The sequence below is a fragment of the Polypterus senegalus genome, chromosome 11 (assembly GCF_016835505.1).
Source record: "Polypterus senegalus isolate Bchr_013 chromosome 11, ASM1683550v1, whole genome shotgun sequence".
Lineage (NCBI taxonomy): Eukaryota > Metazoa > Chordata > Cladistia > Polypteriformes > Polypteridae > Polypterus > Polypterus senegalus.
Window position 1 is genome coordinate 58869269 of NC_053164.1, and position 16924 is coordinate 58886192.

The window sequence follows — 16924 nt, forward strand, 5'->3', positions numbered from 1 at the left end:
CAGCGTCAGTGTACCCCGCCCCCCCCGGGCAGATGTATTATCAGTCCTCTCTAAGCATTTCAGCTGCCTCCTATGCACACGTGTGTGACAATGTGTTATTATTGTTAAGGTATCTCTCGTTACAAATTCTTCTCTTTGACTTTGATTTCCATTTTGAAACAAACTGACTCTCTAGTTACATTTCTCGCTCTCTGATTTTTTTCTCACTACCAGGTCCTTGTTTTTTTAATTTCTGTCCTCCAGACCAACCTTATTTTGTTGTTACAATTCAAAATACAATCTTCTGATGCCATTTTAACTTTAAACTGGTGCCGCCCTGTGAAGTCAGTACAAAGTGTGATTTCACAAATAATATCTATGACGATTCCCATTGCACGCGAGCATAGCATGATTCAAAAGCTGTCTGTGTTTTTTATATTGCTAGACAACAGTAAAACTATACAGCAATCATGTGATTAGGAGGAGGATCTGAGCTCAGAATAATAGCTGGTAATGGAACTTTTCAGATTACAGACAAAGCAATGATTAGGAATACTTTGCTTTGCTCTTTTGATTATGCGTGTGTGGCTCACCTTAGTAGGCTAAACCACTCAAATAAACTTTATTACAGCTGGGCACAATACTCTTACTCACTGAAATTATTATTGAAATGATCTGTTTCTCTGTAATGTACCATTTCTTTCAAGTGAATATGATTTTAACTGTATAAATATTTATATATATATGTGCTGCTTTGGCTGCATTGTTAGAATTGCAAAATAGAAATGATCTTATCAGCTCAAAATATTAGTGGTATGAAACAATATGAAACACTAGGGAAAGAATGTTTTTTTATTATGATAGGCTTATCTGCTAATATTTTTGGGTGAAGTCTTTTCAAAGTACTCTGCATTTTTCCTCATTTAAAATAATTGCTTTGTGTGCTTTCACTGTTTGTTAACCAGTAAACTGTGCGAGGCCACACAATGTATTCTTTTCAATCTCTCCCAGCAGGTAATGGATATGAAATTCTGTATTCTGTTTTTTTTTGTATTACTCTTCATGATAGTTTAATTCATTTTTAAAATGATCAGTTGTGCGTGGGGTGCCCCTATGATACAGTATTCATTTCTTCACTTCCAGCTGATTCAAGGCCTTGTAACTGTCTGGATGTAATTTGCTCACATCAGTCCAGGTTTTATCAAGGTACTTTAGCTTCCTTCCACATTCTTGTTGTATTGCCTGATGGCTATAAGTCTAGTGAGGTTTGCTATGTGCTTGATTTTGTCCTGTGAAGAACTTTCCATCTGTTGTTGGATCCCAGTAATGGCAGTGAGATTTTGCCTACCGCCATCTCTGAAATGGAATAAGCAACTTTAGGAGTGCTACATGTGTGCTCTTGGGAGGCAGCTCCAGGGATCTGGTGATAGTAATTACCAGCCAAACTAGAGGTTGATTGTGTGTGCTAATATCATTCTCTCTTTCTCCTTCTGCAGAACGGAAGATTGACAACTCTTCTGATGTCTGCCAAAGTCACTTCTGATGTCTGCCCTCCCGAACTGGCCTGCCACTTCCTTCTTGGAACTCATATGACCAGAAGTTTGGTCATTTTTAATCAGTTCTGTATTGGACTCTGTGGTGTTATGGGTCCACAGCTCGTGGAGAAAAGGCCATTGATTTTAAATAAATAATCACCGCACCGAGGCGGCTTCGTGAGGGGGCGTTGTTAGCGAGCGCGGGCAGTCGTCGATGTGGGCGTTTCTCACCGTGTGCACAGGTGAGGAACTGCCCACATTCGTGATTGCTCCGTGGCTAATGCTGCAGCTGTGATGGCCCCTCACGTTTTTAAAAGAAGCGCAAGTCGGTTGGGGGGAAAGAGAGAGAATCGATTAGAGAGAAAGAAACGATCGGAGAGAAAGGAAAGGAAAGGAGAGGACGGAGGTTACCGGAGCAGGAGCGGAAGCAGGTCGGTGAGAGGGAGAGAGCCGAAGAGCTAGCGACGTGCGGCGAATGAGCGCCGTGGACAGCTGCATGGAAGCTGGGTGTTAGGCCGACACCCACGTGTTTGTGTTGATGTCGCTCCCGCTGAGCGAGCAGGTAGCGGGAGTGACCAAGGTGAAAGCGACGAGCCGCAGAAGGCCGCAGAAAGGCAGCGGAAGTCGGGAGGCTTGGAGTGGCAGTCCTTGGTGTGAGCGTCCTGGAGACCAAGGAGTCCAAGTCTCGAGGCTGGGATGAGAGCCAAACCGAAGCCAGGGATCGGGAGGTCTCCAGTCTTGCGTGTGTTTGAGGAGGGCAGCTGTAGAGAGCGTCTTGCCTGCTGCTTGGCCCATACGGGATAAGCAGGTGAGACGCATACAGAAAAGCACCGGATTTGTTTTTTTGTTTTAAAGACTGCTTCCAGGAGAAGATTTTAACCTTCGTTTTTAAAGGATTGTTGTGTTTATTTATTGGTTTTACCCCACGTTCGTTTTATGGATTATTTATATAATGAATTTGAAGAACTGTACTATTTATTTGAACACTGTTTTTGTTGACTGTTTTAATAAAAGCACTTTTGTACTTTCAACCATCCCCTTGCTCAGATGCTCAATTTGCCTCCATTGACTGGCTCACTCGGTTTCATTATCGACGGTGTTGGGTTCAAGGGTTCCCAAACAGCCATGGGAGCGTGGAGCCAGAACCCACATCGTCACATTTGGTGGCAGCGGTGGGATGAGCTAGCAGTGGAGGCCAGAAGAGGAGACAGAGCAGCAAGTGGGATTGGTAACTGACTTTGAAGAACCCACGTACCCAAGCCGGAGGAGGACATTTTTAAGGACTGAGCTTTTTAAGGACATTTATTTATTGCTGTCGTTTTTATTTGTCTTTTAAGGTTCTTATTCTTTTAATGTCCTGTTTTATGAAGGGGGCTTGGGTTGGTTTGTTTTAGTGGGGTTTCGGTTTAGTGGTTTTATTGGTTTTAGTGCAGTGTAGAGTGGCCGAGCTGTGGACCTGAGCTCCAGTTGCATTGGGTTGGCAGTGGTGTGGAGCCTTCCCATGCAACTGGAGTTTTATGGGGGGTGGAATGTGGTGTTATGGGTCCACAGCTCGTGGAGAAAAGGCCATTGATTTTAAATAAATAATCACCGCACCCGGCGGCTTCGTGAGGGGGCGTTGTTGTAGAGCGCGGGGCAGTCGTCGATGTGGGCGTTTCTCACCGTGTGCACAGGTGAGGAACTGCCCACATTCGTGATTGCTCCCGTGGCTAATGCTGCAGCTGTGATGGCCCCTCACGTTTTTTAAAAGAAGCGCAAGTCGGTTGGGGAGAGAGAGAATCGATTAGAGAGAAAGAAACGATCGGAGAGAGAAAGGAAAGGAGAGGACGGAGGTTACCGGGGGCAGGAGCGAAGCAGGTCGGTGAGAGGGAGAGCCGCAAGAGCTAGCGGACGTGCGAGCGAATGAGCGTGGACAGCTGCATGGAAGCTGGGTGTTAGGCCGACACCCACGTGTTTGTGTTGATGTCGCCCGCTGAGCGAGCAGGTAGCGGAGTGACCAAGGTGAAAGCGACGAGCCGCAGAAGGCCGCATAAATGCAGCGAAGTCGGGAGGCTTGGAGTGGCAGTCCTTGGTGTGAGCGTCCTGGAGACCAAGGAGTCCAAGTCTCGAGGCTGGGATGAGAGCCAAACCGAAGCCAGGGATCGGGAGGTCTCCAGTCTTGCGTGTGTTTGAGGAGGGCAGCTGTAGAGAGCGTCTTGCCTGCTGCTTGGCCCATACGGGATAAGCAGGTGAGACGATACAGAAAAGCACCGGATTTGTTTTTGTTTTAAAGACTGCTTCCAGGAGAAGATTTTAACCTTCGTTTTTAAAGGATTGTTGTGTTTATTTATTGGTTTTACCCCACGTTCGTTTTATGGATTATTTATTTAATGAATTTGAAGAACTGTACTATTTATTTGAACACTGTTTTTGTTGACTGTTTTAATAAAAGCACTTTTGTACTTTCAACCATCCCCTTGCTCAGATGCTCAATTTGCCTCCATTGACTGGCTCACTCGGTTTCATTATCGACGGTGTTGGGTTCAAGGGTTCCCAAACAGCCATGGGAGCATGGAGCCAGAACCCACATCGTCACAGACTCCCATCTGAAAGACGTCATTTTCATCTTTGTTAAGAGATCAATATCTTTTCATTTATTTTCACGGACGTGTCCTAAACCTTTTTTATGTTTGCTTCCTGTCTTTCAAGAAGCACATGAATGGAAATGTTTGTATGCCTGCTACATGCTGTTACATGATAAGTCTTGTAGGTAAAGGTCCTGCCTCTGTAGGAGTGTAGGAGTTTATTAGTTACAAAAAGGCCTCCTTAGCTTTTTTCCTGTGAAAATACAGATTACTAATGTCATGAAGCTTATGCCTAAGAAAAATTAACCTGTGTCCTTGAGAGGGGAAGAAACAGTAAAGTGAGTGAGCTGACCACTTTTATCATCGAATTCTGGGGAGAACATCTTCTATATACACTCCCTTCAAGTATACAGTGAACTTTTTCCTGGTCTAGTCTGTTGTATTGTGCACAGTGATACAAAGATCAGGGAAGTGATTTTTCTCGTAACACAAATTTGGTAATCACAGTTCATGCTTTATTACTGTTAAGCTGCATTCATATGGTATCATACAGACAGGTAATCTGGGTTTCCCAGTTGCAAATTTCACATGAATGCCCAACAAAAGCAGACAATTCAGATGAAAACAATAGCGCGGTAGTTGCGATGTAACAAATCACATCAACAAATATGCAGCTGCAGAAAAAAAAACATGTAAACACAAAAGTCTGAACAAAGCCCTAAGGAGCAACATTCTTTACTTTCCATACCAAAAAAACTTTTAGTGATTTTCACATTTCAAATTCCAAAATTGCATGCTGAACAGATTTTAGTAGCAATTTTCCAAAATTGAAAATCAAAGGTTTTGATTTAGGAAAAGATGCCTTTTGCATTTCTGAGGAATGCTTGCGACAGGTACTTATTTTCTTGAGGTAAGGATACATTTCCCAGAGTGTGTGGGAGTGAATGTGTGTGTGTGTTTGTGTCTGTGCACCATGAAATGATCTCCAGTTCCACTGAGGACTAGTTCTGTCTTATTGGCGTTACTGTCTAGGAAAATATACTACATGGGTTGTTCTCTCCGTTTGCCATTATCCAGCAACCTGTTCTTGACAGCTGCAGATGAGAATTTGTATATGTATACTGCCAGATCCATCATGGAGTGTGACGGGTTTTGTTTTTTATCTCTAATGCACCTATAGGATTGTGCTTGCAAAGATTGTGGCAAAGTGGGCATTGTGCGATCAGAATATATATCTCATGGCACAACAAAATACACATGGATGGTCTTGACACTAGTGATTTTTTTCTTTATTAAATATTATTTTTAAACTAAATGACAGGGAAATTCATGCAGAATTATGACATGAAAATGCTCCCAAACAGGAACTTAATAGTTTCCATCCAGTGTCAATGGCACATTATTATTATTATTTACTTATGTGGCTGACCCCTTTATACAAGATGACTTACAACATTTCATATACAATTGGTTACATTTCTTTTGTTTATCTAGTTGAAGCACAGGCATGTGAAGTGACCTGCTCATGGACACATTGTGCCAGTAGCGTGATCTGAAGCCACAACCTCAGCGTCTGAAGTCCAAAGCCTTAACCACTACCCCAGTCTATCTGTAGATTTATCTGGTAGGTTTAGCAATATTTTTTTGTGATGTGAAAGTCTAAGTTTTGTTGCAAATTCAATTTCACACCATATCATTAGGTTGTGGTAAAGGGAGTGTGTGCCAAATACGAAAAGCACACAGCTCAATATATATATAATCATAATGTAATGTAATTTAATAAACATTAGACAATAAAGGACATTGCTGAATAGTAAGAGGGTTGTGTCATTGTTTAGTGGTGATTGTAGTGAAAGGTGTCAGGACCAAATGTATATGAATGGAAATCTTAGCTCGTTGCCTACAGACTTAGTTATTTCTTATGAATAATTTCTTTTGTAAACACCTTGGTGTAATTGATTGGGATAGCCTATTCATTTATTTAGTGTAAGATCATAAAAATTGTACCCGCCCAACACAGTATATTGTTTAAAAAATTATATTAAAGCAAGATTTGGATGGATGGATGGATGGATGGAATGTGGAAGCAAGCCCTTTTCCTTCGATTAATAAAAAAACAAAGGTGATCATAAACATATTAAAACATTCTATTTATTTTCACACACGTGTGTCTGGGAGACCATTTTGGGGCTTGATGAATTCAACTCCGAACCACTGGTTGGCACCACCTTATAATGCTTCTCCTCTCCTCCCTCCTTTAGAACTGTAAACCAAAAACAGATTACATCATTTCCAGGTCCATGGTTCCTACCAACACCACCACCATCTTTCTTCAGTCTAAAGATAGACTCGCGTTTGGAAAGATGTTTTTCACATTAAATGTGTACTTATTATTTTATCTTATAGTACACAGGATTTGGCTGGCTGCCCCAAACCTTTATCTTTTTCCTCTATTTCATTTACACCATCCATTTTCTGTTCCTGATTTAGACATTTCACTATCATCAGGTTCCAAAGCCTATCCCAGAAGTATTGCTCACAAGGCAGAAATAAACCCCTGAGCTTTGACACCAAGCCAATAAAACAGTCAGTTTTCCTGCTAGCCATGCACTGAGCATGTATATTCTCCCGACAGAATCTGATTATTAGGTGATTCCAAATAGATCCTGCGTATGTGTGAGTGTGGGTATACATTTGAGTGTGACCGGCAACAGACTGATGCCCCATTTAGAGTTGCTTCCTGCCTTGTGTCCATTTTAGCTAACATAGACTCTGACCCTGAATTGGATTAAGTGGGTTTGAGAATGTTATATTATGCTGTCTATGGTTAAATTGCTGACATATTGCCCTGCTTCGAGAATTCTGAAACCTTGTCCACATCCTAATTGACCCCTGTCCCTCTGGCCTTTACTCAGACTTCCTTCCAATAAGTTTGTTTCACCAAACCCTTTGAAACTCCGGAAAAATTTGGCTGTGTTCTTGTTCTGTGATCTCTTACTGCCATCTACAGGCTGTCTTGCCAACTGCCACCTCAAAGCCCAGGCATGTTTCATAAATGAAGGTGAGTTGATTGTTCCACCCCAGGACTTGAGGTATAAACATGAACAGAGAAGTTTGATTCCATCTTTTGTAAATTAAAGCTACATTTCATTTTTAAAGTAGACATTTTTAGAACCACATAACCAACCATATTGAATATCTCACTAAAAGCACAGTGAAAGCACAGTGGAAATGCATTGTTCATCATTGCTGGCTCACACTTCTAGAGACATAGGTTCAAATCTCAGGCTGATCACTGTCTGCACACAATTCACATGTTCTGCCAAGTCCAGGTGGAATTTGACCAGATTGTCTGATGTGCTCCCATATTCTAAATACATGCAGTTAAGTTGATTGGTTCATCAAAACTGGCCCAGTGTGTATGAGTTTGAGATTGCTTGTGTGGCCATACTCTGTGATGGACTGGCACTCTGCCCAGGACTAAGATAGGCTCTCTAGCATGACTGAAAGCATAAATTTATATATATGCGGCCAAGCAGGAAATAAATTATTCATTTTTAAAATTCTATAGAGCTGTACTACAAGATCCCGTTAAAATGTAAGAGCACGACCTGCTATAAGAATGCAGAGGACCTTAAGAGTGTGTTAAAATGATACCCAAATACGCTGGGTGCACCAGGCTGCTCCTAACAATTAGATGGTCTCAGAGACTTTCATCTTTAATTGTTTGGTTTTCATATATCTACATATTTTCATTCTTTAGTTAAATTTTTTTTTTTGGTTTCATTATATCCTTTTGTAATTCTATTACAGGGGTCCTCGGGTTACAACGTCTCGACATAAGACATTTCGAGTTTACAATTCCCATTCCCATAAAAACTAAAAAAAATTGAGACTTGAGTGTTTTGGCTTATGCTGTTAGCGTCATACTTACAGACTACGTGAGCAAACTAGTTTAGTTGTGCGCAGCGGACGAATACGTAGTAACGCGGCATATGAGTGAGGGAGTTGGCAAAAAAGTTTGGTTACGTGCAGAGGAAATGTTCCGTTTCTGTTGCTTTGTTTGGTGACTTTTTGGCCCTTATCATGGCTCCTAAACGAAAGTCAGAGTCTTTAGATGGTAGTGCTTCAAAGAAGAGGAAAGCCATCACAATGGAAATGAAATCAGACATTGTAAAGAGATCAGAAGGAATAAAGGCAAGGAATCATTTTTTGTCATTTCTTCTGTTACTACAGTACAGCGCACAGTACAGTATATTTATGTCCTTTTCCTTTTTCTGTGGCTTAGTTGTGTTTTCATGTTCTAGATTATGATTTTGCAAATGTGTTAGGATAGGTAAGTGACTTAGGCTAGGGTGTGTTTCGACTTACGCCAAAATTCGGGTTACATCACTGCTGTAGGAACAGAACTGTGTTGTAACCCAGATACCCCCTGTATATTGTTAATCTGGGCAGCATGGTGGTGCAGTGGTAACACTGCTGTCTCGTAATAAGGGAACTAAGGTTCACGTCTCAGGTGCTCCCTGCCTGGAGTTTCCATGTTCTCCCCATGTTCTTGTGGGTTCTCCAGTTTCCTTCCACAGTCCAAGATATGCAAGTTAGGTGAAGTGGCATTTCTGAATTGGCCCTAATTTTGTTTAACCTGTGATGGACTGGCATCCAGTCCAGCTGCTGTTCTTGCCTTCTGCCTGATGGTTGCTGGGATAGGCTCTAGATGCCCCACCACCATGTCCTGGATCAAAGGATTAAGAAGATGGTGGATAATTCATTATTGCCCCCTAGATTATGATGATATTGGAATAGAAGTTTTTGCAGGTGGATGCTCCTGCGTTTATGAAGAGGGATGGAGACTTTATTCTAACCCAAGATCACAGAGCAGTGTTATATTATTATTATTATATATTCTAATTATATTTCTAACATAATGTTATTTTTTCCATTTTTGGGTTTCAGTGTAATTGTTACTGTTGTTTGAAATTGCAGACCTGAAAGCTGTTACCACAGTTGTCTGCATCTTCAGTTTATTTCCCATAAACTACGGCAGCTTGATCTGTTGACACCATAAGTATTGTTTTTCTTCCTTACAATTCTGCTTTCTTCTCTCGTTATTCTTCACTTATTTTTGCATTACTATAATTGGTATTACAGTAGTTTCCTTTTGTTTCTTTATACAATTTGTATGTATTTATTAGAGTAACTTCTTTTATTATATATTTTCGTACATATTGTAATATAAAGGGGAGTCATCTCCTGACCCTGGATCACTGCTAGGTGAGACCAGAACTCAGTTAAATAAAGGACTCATTAAGGTAATGTCAGGTGTGCTCTGGAGGATATCATGGATAGTGTGGAACAGAGTAACACATAAGATAAAAGAACAATGACCTCACTATAGAGCAGTGTCCCCACAGCCGGCTAGGTCAGCCTTCACCTTCCCTAAATAGCACCTTGTGTTCCCTCGCTTACACTGCCAACCTTCTTTTCTTCTCTCTGGCCTCTTCTTCTGTTTTGCCTAACAGGCTCTTACTTCTGCTCAGTCTGCTTGATAATGGTACACTTGGGGAGCATTTCAGGATATGGCAGATTGTCATAATGGTATCATAAAGCTCCCTCCTGTCTCTCAAACTTCACCTGCCATCCTGAAGTCTAAACTAGAGCATCTAGCAGAGATCTAGGAGAATTCAAAAACCTTGATGTTACTGTCCAGTTGTCCTTCTAAATTATTGACACCTCATCAAAGGAATGTTCTAATAGACGTACTGGCATCCATGGACTCATTACAGTACATAATACAAATGTTGCTTCGTTTACTATTCTTTTTCCTTTTGTTTAGTAAAATGTAACTTTTCCTCATTGTGCTTTTTGTGATGTTGCCTGACTTTACATACATACACATTTTGAGGGTGAGGGTTCAGCATAACTGTGACAGTGTTGTCCATTCACCCTGAGTCATAGCAGATTTCCTTTTTCTTTTTATTTCCAAAGCACATCAAAAGTGTTCCATCAAAAAACAATAATACCTGCTAGCTTACATTATTCAGGTTTATGTTACAATGCTGAGCTGGAATGTATTTTTTATGGCACCTGTCCATTAAAGAATGCTGCAGCCTCAAGTGCTGAAGGCTGATGTCACAAAAAACAACATTAGTATTTCAACAGAAGCAATAAAAGCATTATAGAAACATTTATACTCACAGTGGTTGCCCAAAAACTGCAGAAACAGAGATCCATAAAGTCAACACTCCAATCAATGGGGGTCCCATAACGGCAGAGCAGCACACCACAAGTGAGGCACACTGCAGAAGGCTGGTCTGTCCGGTTGTGGAGCAAATTGCCTAATGAAAGATGTCTTCTCCTACAGTCAATATTAATTCTGTTGTTAACCAGTAACTGCTGAACCCAAGGACTGCCAAACCACTCCCTAGAGTCCTGCCAGGGTTCTCTGTGTAAAGAGTGCAGGTTACAAGAATAATTAGGTGTTTACTGGCACCAGTTAAAAAGTCTGTGTTGTAACTGGCTTGTGAAATAATTCCTCCCTCTCGTGTCTGCAGACTACATTGAGGTCAGGGGAAGCAAAACATCTTAACATCTTTCTGTAAAATCCTAGTCTTGAGTAACCAGTAACAGAAGTATACCTTTTAAGTTTTTAGAGCTATTCAACTGTAATATTTAGCCTGAAATACTATAATAACCATAGAGATGTAGTGTGGTCTCCCCTATGACTTTCTTGTATACTCAGATATGGGGAGTAAAAAACCCAAGTAAACTGCAAGACAATGATTATATTTTTATATTATGTACATTAAAGAACCATCAGCAACAAATCAAATGAATAATATATTGAACAATTATAAAAAAGTAAAGTTGAATAATTCAGACTTTGCAGCTGCATGAATAAAAGGTAGCAGAAATACCTAAAAAGTTGATAGAAATCTACATTTGTACCTAATACTTGTATGCAAAATTTGGTTGATCTAAGTGAAAGCGTCCTCAAGTTATTGTGTTTACCACCCACACACATACACACACACACAGACAGACACACAGACATATTCCAAAAATGGTATTTTCGGACTCAGGGAGGTCGAAAACATTGACATTCATCCAAATTTCAAAATCGAATTTATGGACGATTACAATAATTTCCCTACAAGAAAGTAAATGGGACTCAGGGAGGTCTAAAATGTCGAAATTCATCAAAATCTCAAGGTCGTATTTTAGACAAATACAATTCTTTCCCTATACTTCATATACAAGAAAGTAAAAATGCACTATATAGAAGTATGGTGGCACCATTTCCTTAAACCACCAGAATGTGGTGTAATACCCAGCTGGGGGGTTTTCTGTATCAAGTCGGCAAGTTCCAAAAGCATTTGCTTTCCTAGTTTTCTTCCTAACATTTTCTTTTTTTCCCTACCAGCTCATTCTGTTTGTGTTATGATATGTTCAAATTTCATTGTCAACTCCAGTCGAAGTATGACCCCTCTACACAGGACTGGTCTTTCATCCAGGAATGGCTCCTTCCATGATTTATTGCAAATGCAACTGGGAAAAAAAAAGAGAATGGAAAGAGGTGTTTACCAGATACGTTTTATAATATCACAAATAATGGCATGCTGTATTCCATGTATCCACATTTATGTTCCTTCACATTCACGAAAAAGCTAGCACATTCAGTATAATTCATGATGAAGAAAAGAAAACTTTAGTTTTAATAATCATTATTTAGCAATTCTTAAAAACACTCCTAGAGTTTACTGGCAAAGCCCCAGTGCTGGTCATCTTTGGGAATTAATCATGTGATTTCCCCACATTCTTCAAAAAGTAAAGCTCAGAGTCCAGTTGAGTTTTGTTTATTCAAATGGTACACTCTTGCTGACTAACCCCTGATTAGGGGGTCAAGTGATGTGTTTTGGGAATGCCAAGTAGATAAGTATATTTGTGAGAATTAGCTGGCTGATTTAAAGTGTTCCTCCTCCTCCTCCTCTTCACTGGAATGGAGCCGTGGAAGTCCTGTCCCCCGCTTTGTATCACATTCAATGATAACACAGGGACTGAAACTGAAAGTGATCTCCTCCAAAACTCTTAGGCAACAGCCAGGCTTTAGTAACACAAACAACAACGCCTCAAAAAACACCTGAGAACTTGTAAAAGCAAAGAAATGAAAGCAGGGTGCAAAAAATATGAAGTGTTACAGAGTAAAATTAAACAAACTGATTGTCAAAATAATTTCATTTTGTTCTTTACAATGGTCACATATTTTACACTGTTATACTAAGAGGGCAAAATCTTTACCTTAATTAAGTGTGCAGATACAGAAACTGCAAGGTTATCCTTGCTGTAAATATAGTACGATAGTCGATCAACCAATATACAGTAAGCAGGAAGGATAGACTGATAAAGAGATAAAGAAGGAATGAAAAAATAGAAAGAGAAACAGAGCGCATTTTGTGGTCTTACAGAAGGTGGGCAAGAGGATAAGCTACCCCACCTAAATCGACAGGAGTGAAACTTTGTATAGTTACACCCAGTGAGATAGTCTTTTGCTTAAGCCAGCTTAACTATTCTTGTCTTTTATATCTTTTTGCTTTATTTTACACAGTTTAAATTCTACTTTAGATAAATGTGTAGGTGACACACTCTGATTGCACTATATACAAAAATATCATATAAAGTGTGTTTGTGTGTGTGTGTGTTTTGTCACAAATGCACATCAAAGGATCTGTTTACAGGCTGTGTTATTCATCCATCCATTTTCCAACATGTTGAATCCGAACACAGGGTCATGGGGGTCTGCTGGAGCCAATCCCAGCCAACACAGGGCACAAAGCAGGAACCAATCCTGGGCAGGACGCCAACCCACCACAGCAGGCTCTATCAAGGTTTGTAATAACCTGCCGGGATGAGAGGGGTGCTATCACTAACATTGTCGTCTCTTTCTCTCTCCACAGTGCCAAGAAAACTGCCCAGTGAGGGAATCTGACTCTGCCCGTTACGGTTCACTGACCATAAAAGCCCGAGCTTCCTGGAAAGAGGTGTCATTTTTGGCAAGAGCTATCAACCAGATTGAGCTTTGCTACAGAGCAACCTAACAGTTCATTGCTTTAATTTGATTTTCAGCCCTGCTTTTGTGGGACACATATACTAAAGAGCTTTGGTGTTTTGTTATTATTTTGGATATTAAATGTTTCCTTTTGTGGATCTGTCATTCCCGCACCTGGATACAGTTATACTATATAGTGATGGCGTCCCAGTTGGAAATGGAGCCTCATACAATCCATAGCACAGTACAACAGCAGGATTTCAAGACAGAAACAGATTACTGGAAGATCAGTAACAGTTCATAATCATTGTGATAGAGATATTTTTACTTATATGACTAACAAACAGTAATGTAATACGAGGGACGTCCAAAAAGTTTCCACACTTTTATATTTTCGTTGGAAATGGCAAAGGCGGAAGGAATAGTAATTGGGCATTAAAAAGTTGGTACGACACTGAAAAAATTGCATTGTAAACAAAGGTGACTATATAGAAAATTGATGGAATTTGCTTTTGAAATTCTTAATAAATAGAGTTAAAAAAAGTGTGGAAAATTTTTGAATGTCCCTCATATGTATAGCTAATAGGGTAACCTCTAAACTGGGCAACACTACATTTTTCTTGCAAATGGCATTTAGCTTAATTTGCATTAGGTAGTAAGTAGTTAAAGAAAGGAGAAAATTGTAAAGAAAAGTGCCATCATGTCATGATGTCAGAGTTCCCATGATGCAAGTAACATGAGTGGCAGCCATGATTAGCAGTGGTACGAAACACAGCATTGTCCATGGCAAAATAAAACAAAATGGAGGTGCCTCACACAATACAAAATATTATCATAACTGTGACAGCAAAATAATATTGTATGTAAATAAAAAATTGAGATTGAATGCAAATCATGCATTATTTTCATTAATAATCCACCTTTTAATTATTTTAATTCTTATTGCCAGTATACTATAGGTCTGAGCACATAAATTCTTTCTAACATTTGTGACAATCCAAAGAAATATCTATATTATTAAATGTAAGGTATTATTGTTTATATACACAGTTGATTCAGACCTCTTCACTTTCTGTACACTTTATTGTGTTGTAGATCTCATTTTAAATGGATGAAATTACTATTTTTGCCCATCAATCTACATTCAATAACTCACAATAAAAAAGTGAAAACTTGTTTTCAGAAACATTTGCCTCTACCCTATTAACTACAATCTATATCTAGTGTTCTAGGTAGACATGCTTATACTGAATTTGGTTTAGCTTTGTACCAATAATAGAAATAACTTTATTTTTCCTGCTGTGGATTTTGGAACCAGAAGAAGGTAAACAATAAACAATTTGTGAAGTTTGCTTAACACTCAAATTATACTTCTGCTTTCCCATAAGTATACACTCACCTAAAGGATTATTAGGAACACCATACTAATACGGTGTTTGACCCCCTTTCGCCTTAAGAACTGCCTTAATTCTACGTGGCATTGATTCAACAAGGTGCTGAAAGCATTCTTTAGAAATGTTGGCCCATATTGATAGGATAGCATCTTGCAGTTGATGGAGATTTGTGGGATGCACATCCAGGGCACGAAGCTCCCGTTCCACCACATCCCAAAGATGCTCTATTGGGTTGAGATCTAGTGACTGTGGGGGCCATTTTAGTACAGTGAACTCATTGTCGTGTTCAAGAAACCAATTTGAAATGATTTGAGCTTTGTGACATGGTGCATTATCCTGCTGGAAGTAGCTATCAGAGGATGGGTACATGGTGGTTATGAAGGGATGGACATGGTCAGAAACAATGCTCATGTAGCCCATGGCATTTAAATGATGCCCAATTGGCACTAAGGAGCCTAAAGTGTGCCAAGAAAACATCCCCCACACCATTACACCACCACCACCAGCCTGCACAGTGGTAACAAGGCATGATGGATCCATGTTCTCATTCTGTTTACGCCAAATTCTGACTCTACCATTTGAATGTCTCAATTGAAATCAAGACTCATCAGACCAGGCAACATTTTTCCAGTCTTCAACTGTCCAATTTTGGTGAGCTCGTGCAAATTGTAGCCTCTTTTTCCTATTTGTAGTGGAGATGAGTGGTACCTGGTGGGGTCTTCTGCTGTTGTAGCCCATCTGCCTCAAGGTTGTGCGTGTTGTGGCTTCACAAATGCTTTGCTGCATACCTTGGTTGTAACGAGTGGTTATTTCAGTCAAAGTTGCTCTTCTATCGGCTTGAATCAGTCGGCCCATTCTCCTCTGACCTCTAGCATCAACAAGGCATTTACGCCCACAGGACTGCCGCATACTGGATGCTTTTCCCTTTTCACACGATTTTTTGTAAACCCTAGAAATGGTTGTGCGTGAAAATCCCAGTAACTGAGCAGATTGTGAAATACTCAGACCGGCCCGTCTGGCACCAACAACCATGCCACACTCAAAATTGCTTAAATCACCTTTCTTTCCCATTCTGACATTCCGTTTGGAGTTCAGGAGAATGTCTTGACCAGGACCACACCCCTAAATGCATTGAAGCAACTGCCATGTGATTGGTTGATTAGATAATTGCATTAATGAGAAATTGAACAGGTGTTCCTAATAATCCTTTTGGTTAGTGTATATACATTAGTAGAGGTTTTACAGATCATGTATTTAATTGTTTTGTTCATATCTCCTTTCAGGGCAAATTCTCAGTAAATAAAGCACAGTCGTGAGTCACCGTTACAAATACATTTCAAGAAGGATGTCCTTTTATTACACCATTTGGTAGAGCCATACCATGTGAGCAACTGAGCTCTCTTTGGCAAGACTGAAGGATTCTGTCAGAGTAGCTCCCTTTAACAGTTAGGTTCATTTACAGAACATATTTAAATATATGTTAATTTATAGCAATTCTGATTTGATCCAGTATTAGAGTGTGAGTGTATGAGAGACTGGCCTTGAATGTGAATTTAAAAATGCACTGCGGGTCAGTCCTTTAGGTGGCATTGTGAGATAGTTGCTAGTGCTGCTGACTATGCTGCTGTGATGATGGACTGGTGGCCCATCAAGGGTTGGCTCCAACATAAGTACATAAGAAGTTTGACAAATGAGAGGAGACCATTCAGTCCATCAAGCTTCTTTGTTTAGCTAATAGCTAGCTGTCCCAATACCTCGTACAAGTTCTTCTTAAAGATTGTTGAGGTTTCTCCTTTAACTGCATGTCTTAGTACTTTGTTTTAGAGTCCCACAACTCTATGCGTAAATACGAGCTTCCTGAATTGAGTTTTAAATGCACTTCCCCTTAATTTCCACTGATGTTCTCGAGTATTTGATTCACTCTTAAGCTGAAAGAATGTTACTGGATCTACAATATCAATGCTTTTGAGGATTTTAAATACCTGGATTAGGTCCCCACACAGTTTCCTTGTGACCGATGCTACCAGGGAGAGAGGCTGGATTCCCTGAATAAAAAGAGTTGGTCTGAGAATGTCACGTTATGAATAAATGGTCCGGACCCTCTTACTTTATAAATTTACACAGTTGAGAGTCCTGGAAGAGATTCTAAATTTCAATCTATAATCTTAACATTTCCAAGGTTTTTCATATTATCAGGGTCTTTCGTATTGGGTTCAAATCCACTTGGCATTGTAATATCAGCAATTGCCACACTACTCATGTTAGCTACAAAGGTTTTTCTGTTTAGAAAAAGATTATTTAATGTCAAAGTGAAAACGGATTTCTGCAAATTGATAAAAATTGATTACAAATATAAAACAAGACAAATAATTGATTGTGTGAGTATTCACCCATTATAATGTGCATCTA

At 39.9% G+C, this 16924-nt stretch overlaps 1 protein-coding gene across 1 annotated transcript in view; it reads right to left on the reverse strand.

The window, feature by feature from the left end:
* The window catches only part of c4b (complement 4B (Chido blood group)), a 111734-nt gene extending 101317 nt beyond the window's left edge, over window positions 1-10417 (reverse strand). The window contains exon 1 of the mRNA XM_039768726.1: window positions 10274-10417. Within this exon, the coding sequence (XP_039624660.1) occupies window positions 10274-10341 (68 nt within the window). The 5' untranslated portion in view covers window positions 10342-10417. The remainder of the gene's footprint in view (window positions 1-10273) is intronic.
* Between the last annotated feature and the right edge of the window lie 6507 nt (window positions 10418-16924).